The 21666-nt window shown below is 50.5% G+C and overlaps 1 protein-coding gene across 4 annotated transcripts in view; it reads right to left on the reverse strand.

The window, feature by feature from the left end:
- SMARCA4 (SWI/SNF related, matrix associated, actin dependent regulator of chromatin, subfamily a, member 4) overlaps positions 1–21666 on the reverse strand; it is a 92587-nt gene that overhangs the window by 25633 nt on the left and 45288 nt on the right. For all 4 annotated transcript variants that reach the window (XM_055343366.1, XM_055343365.1, XM_055343364.1 and 1 more), the window contains exons 14-25: positions 21348–21469; positions 19578–19728; positions 18455–18618; positions 13433–13499; positions 12214–12324; positions 10356–10598; positions 8442–8555; positions 7638–7745; positions 6555–6641; positions 5509–5555; positions 4296–4462; positions 1655–1818 (exon numbers count right to left, since the gene is read on the reverse strand). In XM_055343366.1, coding sequence (XP_055199341.1) covers positions 1655–1818; positions 4296–4462; positions 5509–5555; positions 6555–6641; positions 7638–7745; positions 8442–8555; positions 10356–10598; positions 12214–12324; positions 13433–13499; positions 18455–18618; positions 19578–19728; positions 21348–21469 — 1545 coding nt within the window. The remainder of the gene's footprint in view (positions 1–1654; positions 1819–4295; positions 4463–5508; positions 5556–6554; positions 6642–7637; positions 7746–8441; positions 8556–10355; positions 10599–12213; positions 12325–13432; positions 13500–18454; positions 18619–19577; positions 19729–21347; positions 21470–21666) is intronic.

Below are 21666 nucleotides of genomic sequence, written 5' to 3' on the forward strand. Positions count from 1 at the left end.
AGGCCCAACCTCTATAAGCCTCAGGACTTACTCTGTTGACATAGGCCTTTCCGGTGATCGTGAGGGGAGAGGAGCTAAGTGGCATTGGATGCTTAGCCCAGAGCGTACTGCAGAGCTAGCTCTGATCAAGTGGTAGCCACGGCTGCCAACACTATCTGTATTATTATCCCCAGCACCAAATCAAGGGGGTGTCCACAAAACCCTGCATCTGGGCCCAGGAGCAGTGTGGGCCTATGCTCAAGATTCACACAAAATTGGGTTGACAGAGGCTGTAACTCGTGGAGGGCCAGGAGTGCCTTGTGTTTAGAGCTTAGCTTCCTGGTTCGGTCAGCACGCTTCCTGACAGGGTTAGCACTGGCTAACATGCCCCAGGCTCTGTAGGAAGCTTAGTGGCTTCTGAAAGCCCCCAGTATGACAGAGGCCAGGGCTCCAGGTCCTGGCCTCTGTCTGCCTGTTGACAGGAACAGCACACTGCAATCACCCTCTCAAAAAAATGGATGGTCACAGGGTCTTGGTGAGAACTATGCCCCAGGCTGATGGTAGAAAGGAACACTAGTAACCAACCTGAGCATTTGCCCATCAGATGGACTACAACTCACACACTGTGAACTAGCGCCTCCAGGCTGTGGGGAAGAACATGCTCAGACACTGTTGGTAGGAGAAACACCCAAGGCAGCCTTCTGGAGGCCACTTTGGCAAAGGTGACTAGAATGTACAGAGGACATGCTCATGGGCCAAGGAATCCCACTCTCAGGGCTGACTGGTCAGGGAGTCTTGGTACAAATACTGCAAGAGAGGGAGAAAAGGGCTCCATAAGCAGTTACGCTGAGAAACAACCCAGATGCCTGCCAAGTATGGTTTGAGTCAAGTCTTGAGGCCACCATATGCCAGGACACCTGGCAGCTGAGGAATTGGCTGTGTGGAGTCCCCTGTGCTTGTACTGAGAGGAGAAACACACCAGCTGCCAGAGGGAAGGAAACATGCTAGAACGTGCTGTGTTTTCGCCAAAACCAAAACACATGTGTGTGTGTGTATATAGGTACATGCTGGCACATGGTCAGAGGAGCGGAACTGGTGAGGAGAAAGAAATGGACTCTATTTTATTTTGAGTAACTGATACTTGCATTAAAAGACTATTACTTTTATGAAACATTGGGAAAACTTAAAAACGCACTTAAAAACCGCTGTATTTATAAAATACTATTTCTCTGCAGCTACTGGCATAGAGCCCTATATAAGGCATATGGATAAAAAACTTAAGAGCAACAGCATACAAATATGCCCCAGATGTTTTTAAAAGCACAAGTGTGTGAGAGTGTGCACAGAACACGGCCTGGAACCCCTGTATCACTAAAAAAGTGACAATTACTAATGGATGATGAGATTAGGGTATTTCTACTTTATACCTTTATATAAAACCAGGATTTTTTTTAAAAATAGAAATGGAATATGTTTTTTTTCCACAATCAAAATACAAAGTGATGTTCTGAAAAACAACGGAAAATTATACTCTCGGGGCTTCCCCACAAAGGCCTCAGAAGCTGTAGGTGCCACTGCTGCTAGCTCCAGGAGAACATCCAAGAGGCATTAGTGATGGGAGAGGGTCAGCGGGGAGCCTCAAGCCCCTCCCCAACAGGGGGCGGCCTGCCCTTACCTGGTGGGGGTTCCAATCGCTGTCAAAGATGATCACAGTGTCGGCCGACTGGAGGTTTAGCCCAAGCCCCCCAGCTCGGGTGCTGAGTAGGAAGATGAAGTACTCGGAGCCGGGCTCGTTGAAGGTTTTCAGCAGCATGCCCCGGTCCTCCGCTTTCGTAGTTCCTGCAGGGTGCAGGGAGAATGCTGTTAGCAGGGGGGGCTACACGGGGAGGAGTGCAATGGCGAGGAGACACAGAGGAACACCTGCTTCAGAGAAGAGAGTGGGGACAGTGCCTGCACCTGTCCCACATAGGCCTCCTGGGCCAACTCTACAGCCGCTCAGCCCATGTGCCTGAGCTGCAATTGGCGAGCAATTCAGGTTTATGGTGAGCACAAGTGAACACCATTTCTCCCACCCCAGATGAAAATGAGGCCCAACAGGCCACCATGTCACCTCAGAGTAAAATGAGCCCACTGCAAGCATAAGCGGGATGGGTATTAGAGCACAGTGCCTGGAACAGGGACCGGCCAGAGGGTTGGTGCCTGCCTCCACCAGACTGTGATGCGTTTCTTACTCGCAGAGAGTCATCTACAGGCAAGCACACAGTCGCCTTATAACAGGTACTCTTCCCTCCAAGCAGGAACGGCTTCCCCTCTTGATGGAATCACAGACACACTCATGTGACCATCTAGGGCATGATCCTTAGCACTGAGAACACATTAGGTGCACTGAGGCACCTAAGCTCTTCGGGTGCTGCCAGTTCAGAGGAAGGGTGCCTCTAATCTAGATGATGAGATGAAAATTAAATGCTTCCAGCCACTTGTCTAACCACTGCAATGACTAGCCCAGAGGCCCGATGCCCACAGGAGCCTGGGCTATAGGAATGCCCCCAGCTGCCTCTTTCTGAGGAAGGGCTGAGGCTGGAGCAGTGAAGGGGCAGGCCCAAGCTGAAGGGCCCGCTGCCCTGCCTGCACCTTCACTCTCACCACTTTGACAGTGAAAGGTTCCATCTCCCAACCTATTGCTGAGCTCCTACCTTTTGTCTGCACTTTGCCAGAACTGGTCGGTGACCATGTGGGTACTGTGTAGTTGTGGCTGAGCAGACAAAAGTCCTCTCCTCACTTTGGAGGACAAGGAAAGAAACAGGGCAAATGCACAGATGCTGGGGCAGACGGGAACATGCTCTCCACCTATAGCCTCTCCTGAGGGTTGGCTTGGTGACACAGACAAGGACCAATGTTCACAAGGCATAGACCATGGGGGTGGGTGAGGCAGCTGGAAAGTCCTGGCCAACCCATTGACAGGGGTGCAGTTTTCAGCCTCCGAGGAGTGGGAAGGAGGCACCATACGGAGGCAGGGACAAGGGAGACACATATTGTCATTTGTGCCTGTAAAGGTTGCCCGGGACGAACTGCAAGGCGAGGCTGACAGATGGCAAGATGAGCACAATGGGCCAGCTGTGGCTGAGGCTGGAGAAGCCAGAGCCCAGCCACCACAAGTTGTGGTCTATGAAACCACTGTTCCACAGCAACAGACAAATGAGGGTGCAGAGGTTTGGGGCATCCTGCCAGGAAAACGCACCTGGCAATGAGTTTCAATAAAAGCTCTGTGAAGGATAGGAGCTAATAGAATAGAATAAGAGCTACCTGTTTAACAAGGGTCAACCCAGCAGCTCTCAACCTCACTTTTCTCACGAGTCTGTGCACTCTTCCAGTTGGACAGAGTGGGGATTCCCTCTAGGGCCTCCCTGGCCAGTGGACATGCGTCAGACCCCAGGTCCAACATGCTGTTACCATCTCACTAAGCACCCTCCTACCCAGAGCTCCCGTGTGCTGAGATAAAAGCAGAAGCACAGAACTTCCCATAGAGAGTAGGGGGGTCACAGCTAAGCACCGTTCCCAGGAGAACTTGCTATTTTCCTGCCTCACCAGCTCCCCTCTCTCCCTGACCCACCTCCCTTGGTGCACATGGCTCGGGCATGGAAAAGCCTGATTCTAGCTCTGGGCCTGACCAGTGTCAGCTCTACGACCACCTGACATGGAGAGAAGGGCATGTGGCTCACAGAAACCTAACGAGAGGCAGCTCCTGGACCTCTGGGGGAAAAGATGGGCTATCCTCTCTGTTGGGGACACTGAAAAAGCTTATGAGGGTGGCCTGGAGAGGATGCCAAGAACAAATCCAAGATGGGGCCAGTAGAACCAAGAGCTTGAGAAAAGCCCCATCAATATCATCTAGACATCTGGATCCCGCTGTACCTGAAGCAAGAAGAACCCTTAGGGCTCAGTTTACGTTTTCCTCAGGTCCACAGGACACAGACTTCTGCCACTTCCAACCAAAAGAGGACTCCTGAGTAGTGCCCCATAACCGCTGGGTCCAGGGCTGCAGTACATACCATAAGCCTCATGTTTACGAGACCTGGGTGCCGCATCCAGGTTGGCCACCCTCCTAGGCCACAGGCTCTGATCCAGCCACGATACCTCCAGAGTCCTCCCTCCCAGCCCCTCAAGCCCATGTCACAGGAAGTGCTATGCTCACTCCCGATGCTAGCCCCAGTCTCCAAGCCTTGCCCTGCCCTGTGAAGGAGAGTCCACCAGCCAGAAGCTTGTGCAGTTGAGGATGACGAGCTCCCTCAAGAAACATCTCTCCTGGTCCTACTCACCATCGAGCCTGAGGTATTTAAAGCCGCGATACGCAAAATAATCTTCCATGATCGTCATGAGGGAGGTCATCTGACAGAACAGCAGCACTTTGTGGTTGGTGGCACGGAGTTTGGGAAGAATCCTATCGAGGAGCTCAAACTTGCCCGAGGCTCGGTACAGGTCCAGCCTGGTGAGCAGAGGAAGAACAGGGGGTTGACAACAGGACATTGCAGACAGGCAGAGGAGGAAGTGCACCTTCCATCTCCAGGCTGACCTGAATGCTTAGGCAGGCTGGCTTACGGTCACAGGCACAGAGGTGGCTTCCTAGGCAGACCCTCTGACCCTCATGAAGTATCAGCAAAACCATTTCAACCCAACTGAAAACGCTTGGGCCATTCTTGGTCATGGGTGAGCCTGTGATTGTCATCCACCTCAGATACTTTTAAGAATGAGAGGAGACTCTATCAGCAACCAGGCTGGGGCAACAGGAAGTGAGGCCTCCTTTCTATTCCATGAGAGAACCTCCAGGAGCACAGGCTCACTCTGGAGAGTGCTCACACTACCCCACATAGAGTTATGGGACACTGCAGCTTCTCTCATTCGTTCTTGTCAACTTACAGCTGTGCACACTGAGGCTGGGGAGACAGTTGACATGGCTGCTGATAGGCCAGGGCCAGGACTCGAACCCAGGTCTGTGAGCCCCCTATTATGTAATTTGGTATAAAAAATACATAGCAAGAGAACTTCTTGATCTTTTACTTGGTGCCCCTATTCTTCAAAGGTTTCCTAGCTCACAGAATTGCTGGTGGCCTTAGCTCTGTAACAAGGCAGTCTGCAATGATGAAATCTAGATGGGGTACCCATGCCCACCACGAGGGCCTAATGATGCCTGGATTGCATCTCATATACAATGTGGGAGAAAACACCCCCAACAAGGTGGATGGTTTATCATCTCTTTTAGCAGAGTTTAGCCTCAAAGTGGTTAAGAAGGCTGCCAAAGGTCAGAGCCTGGGTATGGCACAGTGAGGCCTGGAAGCCAGGTCTGCCTCTCAAGATTATTGGAGGATTTCTATTCCCTTCTTTGGGTTTATCTCTATTTTCTAAATTTTCTGCCACAATACAGTGCCTCTGAAATCGGACAAATGTCATGAGAGCAACGATGCCGGCCAAAGAAGTGAAAAAGACCTTCATGTGGACTACACGCCCACCCCACTTCACTGGGAAGCTTCTCACCCTTGCACAATGCCACCGGTAAACCCCAAGTGCTCGGAGAAGGACTCCTGCAACAGAATGAGAGAGAGGTCAGGGCAGGAAGAGGCCACCCAGTCCCACACCTCTAAGTCCTCACACTGGTGCTCAGCGATCCACAGTGGCTCTGAGGCCACAGAGATGCTACACACTGCTTTTCCATCCCACCGACGTCCCTTCCCTCAAGGTTCTCCAATGAAGAAAAGTCAGTCACAACAGAACACTGTTAACCACTGAAATGACTGCACAAGGACAGTGTGTATCCCAGATCATCCTTGGAGTGGCAGGATGGAATCCCAGGGACATCGAAGAATTTGCAAAGATCCCAAGACTTCACGCCAAGACATACAAACGTATGTGTGCAATTCAGAAGCAAGAATCCAGACGCTCAAAGGTTATCATGGCCCAAAAAAGTTCTGACCCAGAGAATTTATGACAAGGAGGCTGCTCCTGATGCTCCAAACCAGGACTGGCCCCCTCCTTCTCTGGGGAAAAGCTAGTGTGCCAACCAACAGAGACGGTGGGATTTTAGTCCAAAGAAGAGTCTCTTAATGCTTGCTGTGGCTATCTGAGGGCAGACTTCCTGGCACTTTCATTCTAGCATGTATATCCCTACGTTGTTTGTATTCTTTACAACAAGCTCTTGCAAACATAAAATTGGTAGTAAAACAGTGTACAGGCATTACCCATTTAAAATATTAAAAAGTATTTCCAGGGGCACCAGGGTGGCTCAGTGGTTAAGCATCTGCCTTTAGCTCAGGTCATGATCCTGGGATCCCATGATCAAGTCCTGCATCAGGACCACTGCAGCAGCCTCTCCGCAGCAAGCCTGCTTCTCCCTCTGCTTATATCTGTGTGTCTCTCATGAATAAATAAATTAAATCTTAAAAAAGAAATAAGTATTTTTTTAAAAGTCGTTAGGGAGAAATACCCTAGCTCTGGCTAAGGGGCTGATGCAGAGAGAGGTCTCTGAGAGAATGGAAGGCCTGGTGGGTGCTGCTAGGCCCACAGTCCCTGGTGCTGGGCCTCACCTCGATGTGTTGGAACATGTACGGGTGGTTGCAGATCTTCCTCAGCTGCATGATGGTGTTCATCAGGGTCTTGGTGCCACCTTTTCCCTGGGGAGGCAGAAGAGAAGCTCCATGTTGGGTCTTGTTTCCACGGCAGGGTTGAGGGTGGGGTGGGAGGAGGACTACAGAAGGGGACACTTCCAGGGGAGGTGTGCCTTGTGGCAGAGTAATTGGGAGCAAGGGGCTGGCTCCTGTGGAGGCGCAGAGGGCTCGAAGCCAGCTCTGGAAGAGCAGAGACTGCCTGGTACTCCAGGAGGGGTTGGCAGGACTGAAGGGAAGACTGGTAAATTGCCAAGGCTGAATGACAAACTTTCCCTTGGTTGTGGGCACTGTGGGGAGTCTATAGAGGGCTTCAGTTAGATGGACCATGATGATAGAAGATTTCTGGCTACAAAGAGGAGAGATATGGGGGAGGGTGGGTGCCTGCTATGGGCCGAGAAGTAAACTATGTGCAACTGTTCAGGTAACAAAGTGGCCAAAGAAAACATGGAGAGGAAGAAATGGGGAGGGGGCGGGGCAAGCCTGAGGCAGGGACACAAAATCCAGGGACCTGGGGAGCGTGGGGTCTGGAACCTCAGAGAGGTCCCAGGAGGCAGCAGCCTGCCCAGCCCTCACTGCACATGGTGAAGGGGCTCAGTGGCCATGGCTGTTAAGCCAGCTCTTTCCCAGCTGGGAAGGTGGGGCTCACGAGAATATTCTAACTCTGCTGTGGTTAGTGTTGGGCTCAGCCCTACTTAAGGGTGCATCTGCAGCCAGCAGCAATTCACCACAGGACACCAGATGGTGACAGACTGGGAGGATCCTGGGGGACTCCCTGCAGATGAGCCATTACCCCTGATCCCTCAGCCTTACCGAATGAGCCTGTTCCCACCAGCTACTATTTAACTATAGCTATTTGATGCCCTCGGGAGCATCACCAGATGGGGCCCTGACCTCAAAAGTAAACTCCAAGGAAGCATAAGGCTTTGCTAATGACTATACGCTTGAGCCCCCCATACCTGCCTTGGACAACCAGATGGGGAAGGGGAGGGGCCCATGGCTAACCTTCTTGTCCTTCTCAGAGCCATCAGTGAGCAGCACTCCTTTGGCCTGCATGTGCCGGTAGAGCACTCGCTGTAGTGCAGACATGTCACATTTGATGACATATTCCACCTGCAGGGGACACACATCACATTAGATGGAGCTGAGAAATCCTAACCCTAATGCCCAGCCTGGGCCCATCTCTGGTCTTTGAGCCTCTCAGAGGCAACATGTACCCTAGCATATGTGCCTGGTTTACCGTATAAGGGGATGATGATGAGGAGGGGTCTCCACAGGCAGGGAATAAGGGGAAACAGGTGCAGAGAGACAGAGAAATGTAGAGGGGACATCCTGGGCCAGAAAGGGCAACTTGGTTACCTTCTGCAAGGTTATCTACGGTCTGGGAATCAAACAGCAAGTACTATATCCCAAACGGAGGGAAGGGAGGGTGTCCTGGGGGGCAACTAGGGGACTGGGACCCTGAGCAAGAAGCCAGAGCCATCCTGTGGTGTGAGCAGGATCCTGAGCAGCCTACGGCCTCTAAGCACAGCCAGATGTGGTTGCACAGGACCCCTGCCTAGGCATCTGGCCCATAGACAACAGGGGGGCTTCCCTGCTGTAATCCACACCTGCATCCACATTACAGATCCAGGGTGAGTGGCCGTCCCCATGTCACATGGACACTACAATGCTAAAGCAAGACCAGGGCCACAATATAATACACTGTGGATCACTGGAGTGCAACCTGCCTGGGCCCACCTTGGGAAGGAGGACATCACCTGATGTGACACTGTACCAAGGCTTTATCCACTCAAAACAATCCATTACCTTCTCAGGCAACTGGGCTTCTACTTCCTTCTTGAGCCGCCGGAGCAGGAAGGGCCGTAACACTTTGTGGAGACGACGGATGATAAGAATAGTCTCCTCCTCGTTCAGGTCCACCTGGGACCCCCATGAGACAAGCAAAACAAGGTTACCACCAAAGGAAGGAGGTGGAGATGTGGAGATGGATAGAGTCATCTAAAAGGGCAACTAGAGTCACCTGGCCCTCAGCGCCTCCGTTTCACACTGCCTAAAGGTTTACGGCATTTGGTGGGGCACCCTCTTCCTTTAGACAATTGCGGGGAACTGGGACCATCCATGCCCCACAGGCCTTGTGAAAAGAAATACTCAGGACACCTGATTGCTTCCCCAAGAGTAATACAAAGTCATGTGTCTGGAAACCTGCCAACACATCCAGAGAAGAGGTGGAGAACACCGTGTTTATAGAATTGTTGGTGTGAAATGGGTGGTCCTCATGCAGGGCTCTGTATTAGGAGCCCAAATCCTCTCATTTCAGCCTGGTAGGGACAGAGGGAAAGAAACACTGCTTTCCCAAGGTGTCTGCTACTCTGCTAAGAAGTTAAACTTCTACAAATTAAGAGTCAAACAGACCACACCAAACTTATCTTCTTTGGGTCCTCTGATCAGCTCTCCACAGAGCTTTAAAACTTCTGCTAAACTTGAAAAGAAATGAAACAAGAACATTTGATGGGATGAAGATCCTGGATGTCTGAAAACCTGGGACTCCTCTTTTTGAGATTCTTGGAAAAGCCACAGTTTCTCCTTCAGAAGGGCTTTGTCTCCATTAGTGCCAAAGGTACCTCATGGATGATGGTAGTAAGGTGGCCCCAGCTGGCCTGGACCTGCCTACAGAGGACCCAACAATCAGCAACTAGCTGCCTGGACCAGATATACCGGTGGCCCCAGAGAGCCCAGCCACTGCAGGCAGTGACGTTCCTCATTAACCTCCAACCTCGGGATGTCTGGGTGGCTCAGTGGTTGAGCATCTGCCTTTGGCCCAGGGCGTGATCCTGGAGTCCTGGGATCGAGTCCCACATCAGGCTCACTGCATGGAGCCGGTTTCTCCCTCTGCCTGTGTCTCTGCCTCTCTCTCTCTGTGTCTCTCATGAATAAATAAAAATCTTAAAACAAAACAAAACAAAACAAAAAAACCCCTTCAACCTCTGCAATTGTGCCTTCTTCAGTCACTGGGTTCCAGCCACTTAGCCTCCTTCAACAGAAATCACGACCTGGCCACAATCCCTTCAATCCCCAACAGCACAAGAGGCTCACCCCCAGTGTGGGCCAACCTGGGGATTTCATCAAGCAATAAAAACCTGGCTCCTGATGGCCAATGTGCTATAGTCTGGTTTTCAGGCTGACGATGTCATCCACAGCCATATAGACATTGAGAGACACTGGTCACAGCATTCTTTAAATATACAGAATCTGACCACGTTGCTTGTTCCTTGGGCTGAAACCCTCTAAGCCTCCTGTTGCCCTTAGGGTGAAATCCGAATTCTGTAAAGGGACCATGAGGACCCTGGGGACCTCTGCTGTGCCCTGCTAGCCCCACCACTACCTCAGGGCCATATTCTTTGCTGTGCCCACCCTGTGCCTAAGGCACAGGGTCAGGAAAGCCCCAAGAGATCCCCCCGCCCCCCCGCCAAGAGTTCACTCTCTTGATCTCTGCCCATCAGTCTGGGTGCAAAAGCAGCACAGCTCCATGAAGACATGGCCTTCAGCTCTGGTATCCAGCATACACCTGGCCTGTGTGGTAGGCACTCAGAGGACCCCTGAGAGAAGCCAGCTGAGCCTGGCACTGTCCCCTAAGGAACAGTTCCTCTACAGAGGCCCCACCACCACCATGGCACCCTTCCCTGCCCTACCGCTGGCACAGAGCCAGCCACGCACTCGTACCTTTTCTCCGGTCATGGCAAAGGGCGCATTGAACCACTGCTCAAAGGTGCTGCAGCTCTTGAAGATAGTGGGCAGCAGGAAGTTGAGGAGTGCCCAGAGCTCAGGGAGCTTGTTCTGCAGCGGGGTGCCAGTCAGCAGCAGGCGGCGTGGGGCCACATAGTGAGTGTTAAGGACCTGCGTCAGCTTGCAATGGTGGTTCTTCATTCGGTGGCCTTCATCAACGATCATGTACTTCCAACGGATCTGTGGGCCCAAGAGCAGGCAGTCAAGGGAGAAGCAGCAGCAGGGTTGCCTCGATCTCAGCTAGAATCTCCCCAGCATTAGGCAAGTCTCCAGATGGAACAACATATTCAGGTGAGGAACATGAGTGTAACAAGGTCCCCTGACAAAAGGGACTAGCTCACCAGATGAAAGCCAGACAACACAGTCTCTGTGAAGCATGGGGTGCAGACAGACACAGAGGAGAGACATCCCCATGACTTACTGTCAGGTGAAAAATGCAAACTGCAAAAAAGTACTCTGGTTTCCATCGAAATTACACATGCTTGTATGTAGCACAGAAAAATGTTCCAAGTAACAACCCCCTCACTGATTAGAGAGGGTACTGGGGCTGTGGGGTGGGGGTGGGGTCTATAGGGAATGTGGCTCAGAAATGGGTACATTTTCCAACCATTTGGCTGTGCCTCCAAAAGCAGAAGTGGTATAGGTAAGTTCGGACTGCGAACTCCAAGGGGGTGGAGCTGTGCCCAGAGCCTACTGTTGGCTCCAGGACTGAAGGACACGGGCTACATGTCAATCCTCATGGTGAGGAGTCTGCAGGTGGGAACCCCAGGTCTGAATTGTGATTTAAGTCTGTAGGGCCCCATGATGAGCCTCAGAACTACTCTGTGCTTCAGCTTCCCCCTCCTGCAGGCACAGTGAAGCCTGAGTGAGACAGTGTATGTCAGGCACCTGAGTGAAAAGGGCAGAGCTGACGGGGGCAAGGCAGTCATCTTCCGTGAGGAGTCCTGGTCACTTGGCCTTGACATTCATTAATGATGACATTGTCAGATAAGAATTTTCAGACCCTTGTTCTTGGGATGAGACAGGTTTTCCCTTAAGTCAGACGTGTGTATCTGTACTATGAGGCTGAGGATAAGAGCCTACTTACTGGACCCCAGCTCCCAGGGCCTCTGTTCCTGTATCTGTATGCTTGGAGATGGATATGAAGCACCCCAAATCATTACAATGACCAAGCCCCTAGAGGTAACTTGTGAACACCTCCATCCCTGGGACAAAAAATGACCACTTGACCTTCTCTCTACTGGATGATTAGTGGTCAGAACAGATGCATCATCTTCAGCCTCCAAACCAGGAAAATGGCCTTCTTGCAGGCAAGGGACCATGCCTATTTTATATCTGAGTCAAGGTATACTCTCAATGATTCACTGATGGCCTGACTTCAAACTATGTCAGTTAAGAGACTCCTAGGCCTATACAAGCCCCACTAACGTGTGCCAGCTCAGTAACCCAAGGCTGAAAGAAGACAAAGGGCCTCAGAGTCCTCCGCTCTGAATGCTAAAATCATACCTCCTCTGTGGGCTGCTGTCCTGAGGGCTGTGGTGGGAGTGGCACAGCTACCAGGGCTGGAAGGGCCAAGGCCAACAGAGTCAGAGAGACATGGCTGGCCTCATCACAACCCCGCCAGACAATGAAGGTAGGGCTGGTAGTCAGGAGGCATCATATGTGATGGAGATATTTATGCAGAAGCTCTGAGGAGCTGGTCTGCAGGACATACATATGATAACCCTGCATCATGTGCTCTCTGATGTCACATGACCACCTGAGGTTTGGTGTGTTTTACACAAGGACACACTACCTTTGCAAGAATGTGCTTGTCCTTAATGATGTACTCATAAGTTGTCAGCAAGACGTTGAACTTGCCACTTCGGAGCTGGGGGACGAAAGCACGCCTGGCTGCTGGAGAACCCTGTGGGGGAGAGAATGCATGCACGCCTCAGCCTTCTGGGACCACGGTGCCCGCATAACTGACACCTGGTCAGGGCTGCGTGGAAAGGCACCAGGCACGGCTGTTGGGCCTGTCATCTAACCCCGACACGCAAAATGCAACTGAAAGGAGAAGGGGAAGGCATGCGGGCCACGGGCAGCTCGGGCCTCTGGGAAGCATGCAGCCTGCTCTATAGCTGTCCTGGTCTCAGTGGCCAATCAGCTCCCTCCTTTGCCCCAGGCTCCTCTCAGGCCTCCTAGCTGGAAACCAGGGCCTCCACCTCAAGGCCTCTCATGCAGGTGCGGCCTATGTGACTATTTCCTGAAGTTCAGCTTTTCCCCAATTAGCAAACCTGCTCTGTTCCTCCCCAGTTCCAAACTCCTGACCCATGTGTCCATGGCCCCAGGATGTAAACATGGTGCTTTCTCCACGCTCACATTCCAGTCTGACTGAGCATCACTGGATCCCATAAGCTCTTGCCAGCAGAACTATCTTTAGCTCTTTAAGTGCAACAAGTTCTCCCTGCAAACACTGTTCCTGGCGTCGGGACTCCCTTCTCCTCATCATGCGGCAGAGAGCTTCACAGCACAGGGCGAAGTGCCTGATACCAAGAGCCTTGCAGCCACAGATACAACCTGGCTCTGTCACTAAGTGGCTGCATGAGGGCTGCTCCTTCTGCCTCAGTTTCCCCACTAAGATAGGTACAATTAGTCTCTGCCTCATGGGCTAAATCGGTCTAGGTATGGCCCAGAAGTCCCACATCCTACAGAACATGGGTATACTCGTTAAGCCATCCTACACGAATGGGTTTTAACTAAAGCTCAGGTGCCAATAACAAAATCTTCCAGCGAATGCACTGATATCACCAGATTCCATGAACTGAGTCCATGTGATCACTTAAAAAAGCAGCATTACTCTCAAATAAGTGATCCAAAGCATGTATGAAGAGCATGATCCCATGTGTATAACACAGGAAAACGGGTGCATATACATCATACTATTCATGCAAGTGGACCTCCCTCTTCGCTTATCTGTATTCCCCAGTCCTGCCTGCCCTCACGCACGTCCTCCCCTTCAGGCCATGACGTACCTTGTAAGACACCTTCACCACAGAGGGGGCCCACTTGTCAAATTCATATGCCCAGTTTGACAGCGTGCTGATGGAAACAAGGAAGGGACAGTCAGGTTCTAATTCATTCAACTAGAGCTCCGGTCTATGCCAATGTTCACTGGCGCACAAGGCCAATTTGGCTGTGATGCTAAGAATGGCCAAGTAATAGGCCATATGGGGGAAGGACGGGGTGACGTCCTGGGTAAGAGGACCAGGGACACACATTGATGAATAGCAGGTACAGGGGCAGCTGCTGCTAGGGTGGCAATAGCCAGGCGACTGCAAAAGGCCAAGATCCAGGAACTGAACTTGGGAGACCAGTCCTGTCTCAGCTGTGGGGTCCCAGACAGCTCTGAGAACATTCCATACACTGTGGGCCTGCTGCCAGGAAACCCACGGACTCACGGTGCCTCATTTCAGACTTGGAGCCATGCTGGAGCATATGCTGAGGAGATTGGGGAGCACAGGGGACACCTCAGGTTCTCTGTGTCATCTTGAAATACAAATGGCCAGCCACTATAGATTTCTGCCCAGTATGAGGCAATGGAGATGGTGAGAGCACGCTGGCCTCGGGCAGGTGGGCTGGAGGACTGGGTGCAGGGCAGGAATGCAGACTCTTCTGCTCCTCTGTGAGATGAGTGTGGCAAGGAAGGGCACAGAGAAAGAGAAATAGGCAGTGACCAGGTGTGAGGAGAAGTGGAAGGTAGATAAGGAGAAACAATTCACCTGGGACAAGAGACAGAGCCTCAGGTGACGGTGATGATAAGGCCAAGTTCCCAGGGGGTGAGTTCCTGGAGAAATACCGGGATATCCAGTATTCGGTGAGAAAGGGAACTTACTAAAAAAAAGTCTAGTCTCGGTAGTACGTAAAGACATGACTCAAAGCCTGAGTGGCAGAGATTGCTTGTAGCTCACCCAGGTCCCCACTGCAAGAAGCTCCACTGAGGGTGGTGCTGTCTTCACCTCAAACCCCTAGCTCCTAGGCTCCTCAGCAGGCAGGGCCAACCAGCTAGATGTAGTTGGAGCCAATGAGATGAAGCTTAAATTGCTGAGATGAAAGTACGGGAAAGCTCTCAAAGGAGGCTGGAGTGGGGTGAGGGGGGCGGGGGGAATAATCAACTGCCTTTTGCCCTGTCCAGCACCCTGGGAGCCCAGATGAAACAATGGAGGCAGTGAGGCCATCTTGCAACCACAAGTAAGAAGCTAAAGAGCAGAAGTCATATATTAAGGGCGCCTGAGAAAAAAACTCTAGAACCCTGCATCCTGGCATCTTGGAGCCACTGGGCCTACCTCAAATGAGGCATTAATGAGGATCAGCCAGATTGCCTTGGTGCAGTCACTGAAGTCTGGATTCTATTGTATGGAGCAATGGCAGACAGGGCACCAAGAAAGACACTGAGGACCAAAATGTGAGGTGTGGGGAACATCTGTAATAAGAGGGGAGAAGAGCCACGAGAGTCAGTGGGGCATGGGAGGCTGAGGAGAGAGGCTGGGAGACAGAGTCTAGTGGGAGGCAGGACAAGCAAACTCATGGTGGACAGTTGTCTCAACAGATGATGAGACAGCTGGACACCTGAAGTCTAAAACTGCTCTCTAGGGCAAAAGGAGCTCTTCTGGCCTGGAGAAAATGACATTCTATGGACTAGACCTCTGTCTGGGTGGGACATGGGTAATCAACATATGGCATAACTTCACTGAAGCCAATTTAAAAAATCTTGGGAAAAAGTATTTTGATGGGAAACTATGCTAAAAGCCAAAAAGAACTGGATTGAAACACTGCTCTAGTTAGTAAAGTTGTTTCATGCAGACTATTTGGAAAGTGCTATAATGTACACGCAGCCATACGCATGGGTGAATGAACAAAGAAAGAGCTAGAAAGAGCTCTGAGATTCTAGCTGAGTCAGAGACAGCTGTTAGACATGACTAGACACAAATCACATTAGATAAATACATACATTTATTTCCAAGTGCTGTCTATTGACAGGGCCTGCTAATGAGGACACTTCAGAAGCAAGGGGCACACCAAGCACCCAGCCCTTAGTTTCTAATACTATTCTCTAGGAAGAGAAACCAGTGCTTCTTAGAGAAATGGCTGAATCTAGGCCTCAGACATGAAATGTACAAGTGGAGCTGGGGGCATCTTTGGGTGCCAAAAAAGCAACTGAGTGTCCTAAAACCCCATGATGATGGGGTCGTGTCAAAGGGGCAAAGTAACCAACTGAAAGCTCCCCATGGCTAACCCTGGAATGACCTGAGAACAAGATAAATTAGTCTTGGTGTTACGACCAAAGTATAAAGAAGCATCCATGGATATAAATGATTAAATAAATGAATAGATGGGGAAAAGATGTATCTTTCGTACAGAAAAATTCTAAAGAATTTATAGAGCTATTTGCCCCTCAAGGAGGTAGAGCTCAATTGCCCACTTATATGGGTACTGAGCTTAGGGACTATTCTGCAATACAGTATGAGGGGAAGAAAAATTAACTTCAAAGTGCAGACACCTGACAAGCAGGATCTCAACCACATGATCAGGTCACATTACCAGAGACAAGGCACACTGCCAGTAACTGCCCCTGAAATGATGTCATGACAGGGGCCCTTCCTGCCCTGTGCCCTTTGGCCCCTAAGCCCACCATCCTGTCCAAGCATGAGAAAATCACCAGATGTACCCAGACTGGAGGACATACTAGAAAACACCTGACTTGTCCTCCTCGAAACCATCAAGGTCAACAAAAACATGGAGAGCAAGGAGTGCTCCCAGACCACAGAAGGTTAAATGCAGTATGGGACCCTGAGAGGAACTGGACATTAGGAGAAAAGTAGTGAAAGCTGAATAAAGTCTGGAGCTTATTTAAAAGTAATGTGTCAAGGCTGGTTCCTGAGTTGTGACCAATGTACCATAGTCATGTAAGATGTTATCAACAGGGGAATTAGGGGAGGGAGGACATGTAGAGCCCTCGGTAGCACTTCTACAGCTTTTCTATAAAGCTAAAACTCTTCTAAAGCAAACAACAAGGCACTTGCGTGGCTCAGTCAGTTGAGCATCTGCTTTCAGCTCAGATCATGATCCCAGGGTCCTGGGATCAAGTCCCACATCAGTCTCCCCAAGAGAGGGAGCCTGCTTCTCTCTTCTGCCTATGTCTCTGCCTCTCTGTGTCTATCATGAATTAAAAAAACAAAAAAGCAAAAAACCCCCAACTACAATACAATGACCGGGACACGGAACCCGGAAACAGGAAACCAATGAGAAGGGTCTCCCCCAGCCAAATCTGGGACAGCTTAAGCAACAAAATAATGAATGTGACCATTCTGTCATTTTCAGATAGAGTCACACAAACAAATGAACACAGAGAGAAGGCACAGTTCTTCCTTAGAGTGGATCTCCACACATGTGGGAGGAGCAGTGGAAAGCAAGCCATCATCGCCCTTCCCACAGGGAAAGGGGTCTCAAGTCAGACTCTTATGACAGATGCGGCAATCTCTGGGCAGAGGATGATGACGAATGGGACCTTCCCATGGTCTCCAAGTGCCTTACCAGGAACTTATGAATGACAAAGGAAAACTCCTCGGTTTACATGGGGAAACCGGCGGGCACCACCTCATGGGGACCAGCTGTCTTTGTAACTGTCTTGGAGTTGAGGAAAGATGTGTGAGGCCAGGAAAAAGGAATACTGAAAATATTCTATTTTTGTAACTGTTTCTAAGTGAAATACTTTCAAAATGAAAAGTCACAAACAAAAGAGCTATGCTATGGGGGAACACGCTGGAGTGAATATTCTGGTGGAAAGGAAGCCAAACTCCACATTTAGGGAGAGGGAACAGGAGCTAACAAGTGGGACTTTAGTAACTGGTCGGCCAGGAGACGGTACATGGGGCAAGTGTGGTAGAAAGCTGGGAAGTTTGGTCTGCCTATGAAGGAGGAGACAGCAAGGCCATCTGTCCTCAGCCTGGGACCTTCTGTCACTCTATGCAAGCAGTTCTCTATCCATGCACATTTGTTCCCAGCAGGGCAGCCAAATTTCCACGGCCATGATGGAGGGAAGGCAGACAGAAGAAATAAATTTCTCCAAGTAAATTATGGGAGAGTTCTGGAACCCTCCAGCCTGGCTGTATGGCCTCTGGTGGCCTGACCATCTTAAAAGCAGGAGGGGATTTCCTGTCAGATCTGGGTATGAGCACTCAGCTTCCTGTTCTCCCCCTGGACAGCTGATTTGAGGATGAAGTGATCACTGCTGAGTGCTGATAGAAGGTGGGGGGTGAGGATGGGGGTGGGGGTAGGGTACGTTTCTCTCCAAGGCCACGCCAAGTGCAGACTACAGAGGCCTGGCCACATCAGGGTAGTCATACCCCAGGCCTGTGAATGGTTTGGGGTATGACATGAAACTTGAGCTGGGTCAATGAGAGCTAATCTCAGGACTTCTAGAAAAACTCTAGGGCAGGTGAACCATAATGTGGCAGTGTTGAGCTTGGAAGAGGAATGCCCATGGTGGCTGATCAATCTTGGTCCCCTCAGGACTTCCTGCTGGAAGGAGGAGGCCAACAGCGCCACGAGGTGGTGAGCAAGAGCCTCTATGGAACTCAGTTGGAGGACTCAGATCCTAGCACAATTAATATTGGGGTTGCTATGCTCAGATTGGGACATGGACCAGAGGCCTCAGTGCCTCAGGCAGTAACAGTTAAGGATATTTCAAGTGGCTCTGCTCCACTCTGCTAGCAGGAGTTTGTCTAGCTCCTGTGGCACCTTGTGCAGAATACACTGCTTGGGGAACTTGAAGGGGACCTCAAGGTCATTTTGTGAGAGCAGTCCCAACAGGGATGATGGGTGGGCACTTCCTCATCCACTGTTCTCCTATCCTGCCCCTTGAAACCAGAGGCAGCATGCGGGGGCCCGAGGTATGTCCCCCACCCCCCATGTCCCCTCAGAATGGTACTGTATTTGGAAATGCGGTCTTTAAAGAGGTAATAATGAACCTGAGCCCCAGGGGTGAGACCACTTACGAGAGAGGTACTATGATGAGAAAGGGCCCGTTGATCCGCTTGTGCTCCATGAGGTATGTGATGAGAGCGATGGTCTGGATGGTCTTTCCCAGGCCCATCTCGTCAGCCAGGATGCCATTCAGGTTGTTGTTGTATAGGGACACCAGCCACTCCAAGCCTTTGATCTGCAAGGGGAGGCAAGGGGCCAGGACTGAAGCCCAAGTCGGGTATGAGAGCATTCCCTGCATTGCAGAGACTCAGCACAGACAGGCATGAGACTGTACCAGCCACATACTGCCTGTGGCTATGGGGATTTTGGGCAGTTTGCTTTCAACCAGCCCACTCCTGTTTCTTGGCCTCATCCTCAGCAATCACTCAAAATCACAGGACTGCTGTGCTGGTGATATGTCTACATAATCTCTTTTTCTGGTACACATTCAAAAACCTTAAGTTTCTACCTGGAAGGGGCACCAGGAAGCATGGCTGCTGGCTCCTGACATTTAAGCCCCCTGGCGTCACCAACACTTTGCAGGGCTCCAGGGAACATGCACCGAGCACCTCTGTGCCCAGGCTGGGCTCCATCCTGGCTTGGCGCTCCGGAGTTGTGTGATTTTGAGGAATAGCTGCACTCCTTGCTCCTCACTGTCTCCCACCCCCATCGAATGCAGAGATGGAAGCACCTACTAAACAGGGTTGTTGGGCAGCCCGGGTGGCTCTGAGGTTTAGCGCCACTTTCAGCCCAGGGCTCGATCCTGGAGACCCAGGATCCTGTCCCATGTCAGGCTCCCTACATGGACCCTGCTTCTCCCTCTGCCTATGTCTCTGCCTCTGTGTCTCTCATAAATAAATAAATAAAATCTTAAAAAATAACAAAATAAACAGGGTTGTTAAGGGATGAAAAGTAAAGGTGTAGCAGCCTCCTATTCGGCCTGGTATACACCCAGCAGACACTGACTGAGTGTACAATTTCATCCTCTCCTGGAGGCAAAGCTAACAGATTGGATCCCTGCTTCCCAGACAGGGAAACAGAGGTTCAGAGGGGAAGAGCAAGTGTCCAAAGAAAAGACTGGAATGTGGCTTCATCAGCCACCCAACACCGGAGAACCTTAACACTGCTGTGTGGATGCACCTCCTCTAGCCTTACCTGGTACTGTTTCAGGACACCATTGACCATAAGTGCAGACTGCTTATCCACTCTCTCAGTGACAGCGTGGGCCACAGCGTAATAGGACTGCAGGCCCCGAGCAAGGGCCTGGGACACGCCATACTCATCATCAACGTCTTGCTTGGCATTCCTGGGAGCAAGATGGAAGCAATGTGTGAGGACACCCGTACCTATCTGTGACAATGTGCTTCTGACACAAGCCTCTGCCGAGTTGCCCTTTCTGCCCAATGAACCATGGCCTGAGCCATAAAATAAGCTTAAGTGTAGTCAAGAGAGTCTGAGGGTAGGCCAGGCCACAACTACTAATCCAAGGGGGCCCAAGACTAGACTCATGGATCCCAACCCCACCGTCCCAGATCAGGAATCAGGTCACTGCCACAGCACAGAGTGCTTCTTTCAGCTAGAGGCTGGTCCTATAGCCTGCCCTCTCCTGGGTACTCATGAGCATAGAGAGAAAATGCACACAGCACAGCCTCACACAAAACCAGAATCATTTATAGTATGGCTGTTTTAAGATCCAAAATGGAATTATTTTTTAAAAATGACTTTAAACTATCCGTGTTATGGGATCCCTGGGTGGCTCAGTGGTTTAGCACCTGCCTTCAGCCCAGGATGTGGTCCTGGAGTCCCCGGATCGAGTCCCACATTGGGCTCCCTGCATGGAGCCTGCTTCTTCCTCTGCCTGTGTCTCTGCCTCTCTCTCCCTTTCCGTGTCTCTCATGAATAAATAAATAAAATCTTAAAAAAAATAATAATAATAAACTATCCATGTTTTGGGGGTGCCTGGGTGGTTTGGTTGGTTAGGCCTTTGGCTTGGGTCCTAAGATCAAACCCCACATCAGGCTCCCTTCTCAGCGGGGATCTGTTTGTCCCTCTCCTCACTTGTGCTCTCTTATATAAATAAATAAAATTTTTAAAAATTAAAAAAAAAGCTACGTTTTATAAATATGGCAGATATAGGTGATCCAACTTCAGCCATATTGTTTCATGCTGTGCTGTGGACTCTACATTTTGAGAAACTTTCAGTGAGTTTAGTGGAATTTTCCCTATCTATGATGATTTAAAAGGACTGCATGTTTGCTCTAGGGTTGCTTTCATACCTAGAGTGTATACAGCTCTCAATCCTCTATTTCTTTTTAAGAGTATCCATTAACTTTGTACCGTAAGCAATGATGAAATCAGTATATTAGCTGTACTTGTGCTTACAAGAGCAAAAGATGAGAAATAATGTGAATGGCTGTCACTAGGGACACATGCACATACAGAACAGCATAACACACCACGCTGCATGGACGACACTCTGTGTACAGTGTCACCTCTGAGAGAAAACTTTCAATGAAAAAATCCAGGGGCAGAAAAGTGTAACTGGATACACGTACACAAGTAAGAAGAAAAATAGATACACATTTTGCTTGTTGCACAAAATCTCTCTGAAGACAGATCACGCTGGAAATAGTTTCCTTCTGGGAGGGAGTAGGGTCAGGGGCCCTGGGGAACAAGAGTGAGATGGTTTCTGCTATATCTCCAACTATCTCTCAAACACAAGATGAACCATGTGAATGGATGGAATATTCAGTGCCTACAAAAAGCAATGAAATCTGAAGTAAATCAATTCGGTCTGTGTAGTCCACAATGTCTGCTGGCTGGACACTGGTGAGGGCCATCCAGAGGGGGGCACGATTCTAACAGTCCTGCTGAAGCTGCCCTGAAGGAAGCTGGCACAGGAGAGGCCGCAGAGGGATGCCTTACTCAATGATGTGCCGGGCATCCACCTCTGAGACGTCATCACTGTCTGGATCTGGAATCTTCTTCTTCTCCTCAACAGGCAGGTTGGGAGGCTGTGCTGGCTGCGGCTGTTCCTCCTCCTCCTCCTACCAAGATACAAGCTCGTGTCACCTTAGGCCACTGCACAGGGGCAGGCACAGGGCTCCCAGGGGAAGAAAATACTTTTGGAATTGAGTGCTGTTTTCATGCCCTCTTACTATCCTGGAATGTATCATGCCTCTTCTTTGCCTCTTCCTTAATTGGTCAGTTTAAGATTTTCAGTTTGCCTGGCATGGAGCACAGA

This window comes from Nyctereutes procyonoides, unplaced genomic scaffold (genome assembly GCF_905146905.1).
Source record: "Nyctereutes procyonoides isolate TBG_1078 unplaced genomic scaffold, NYPRO_anot_genome, whole genome shotgun sequence".
NCBI classification, from domain to species: Eukaryota; Metazoa; Chordata; class Mammalia; order Carnivora; family Canidae; genus Nyctereutes; species Nyctereutes procyonoides.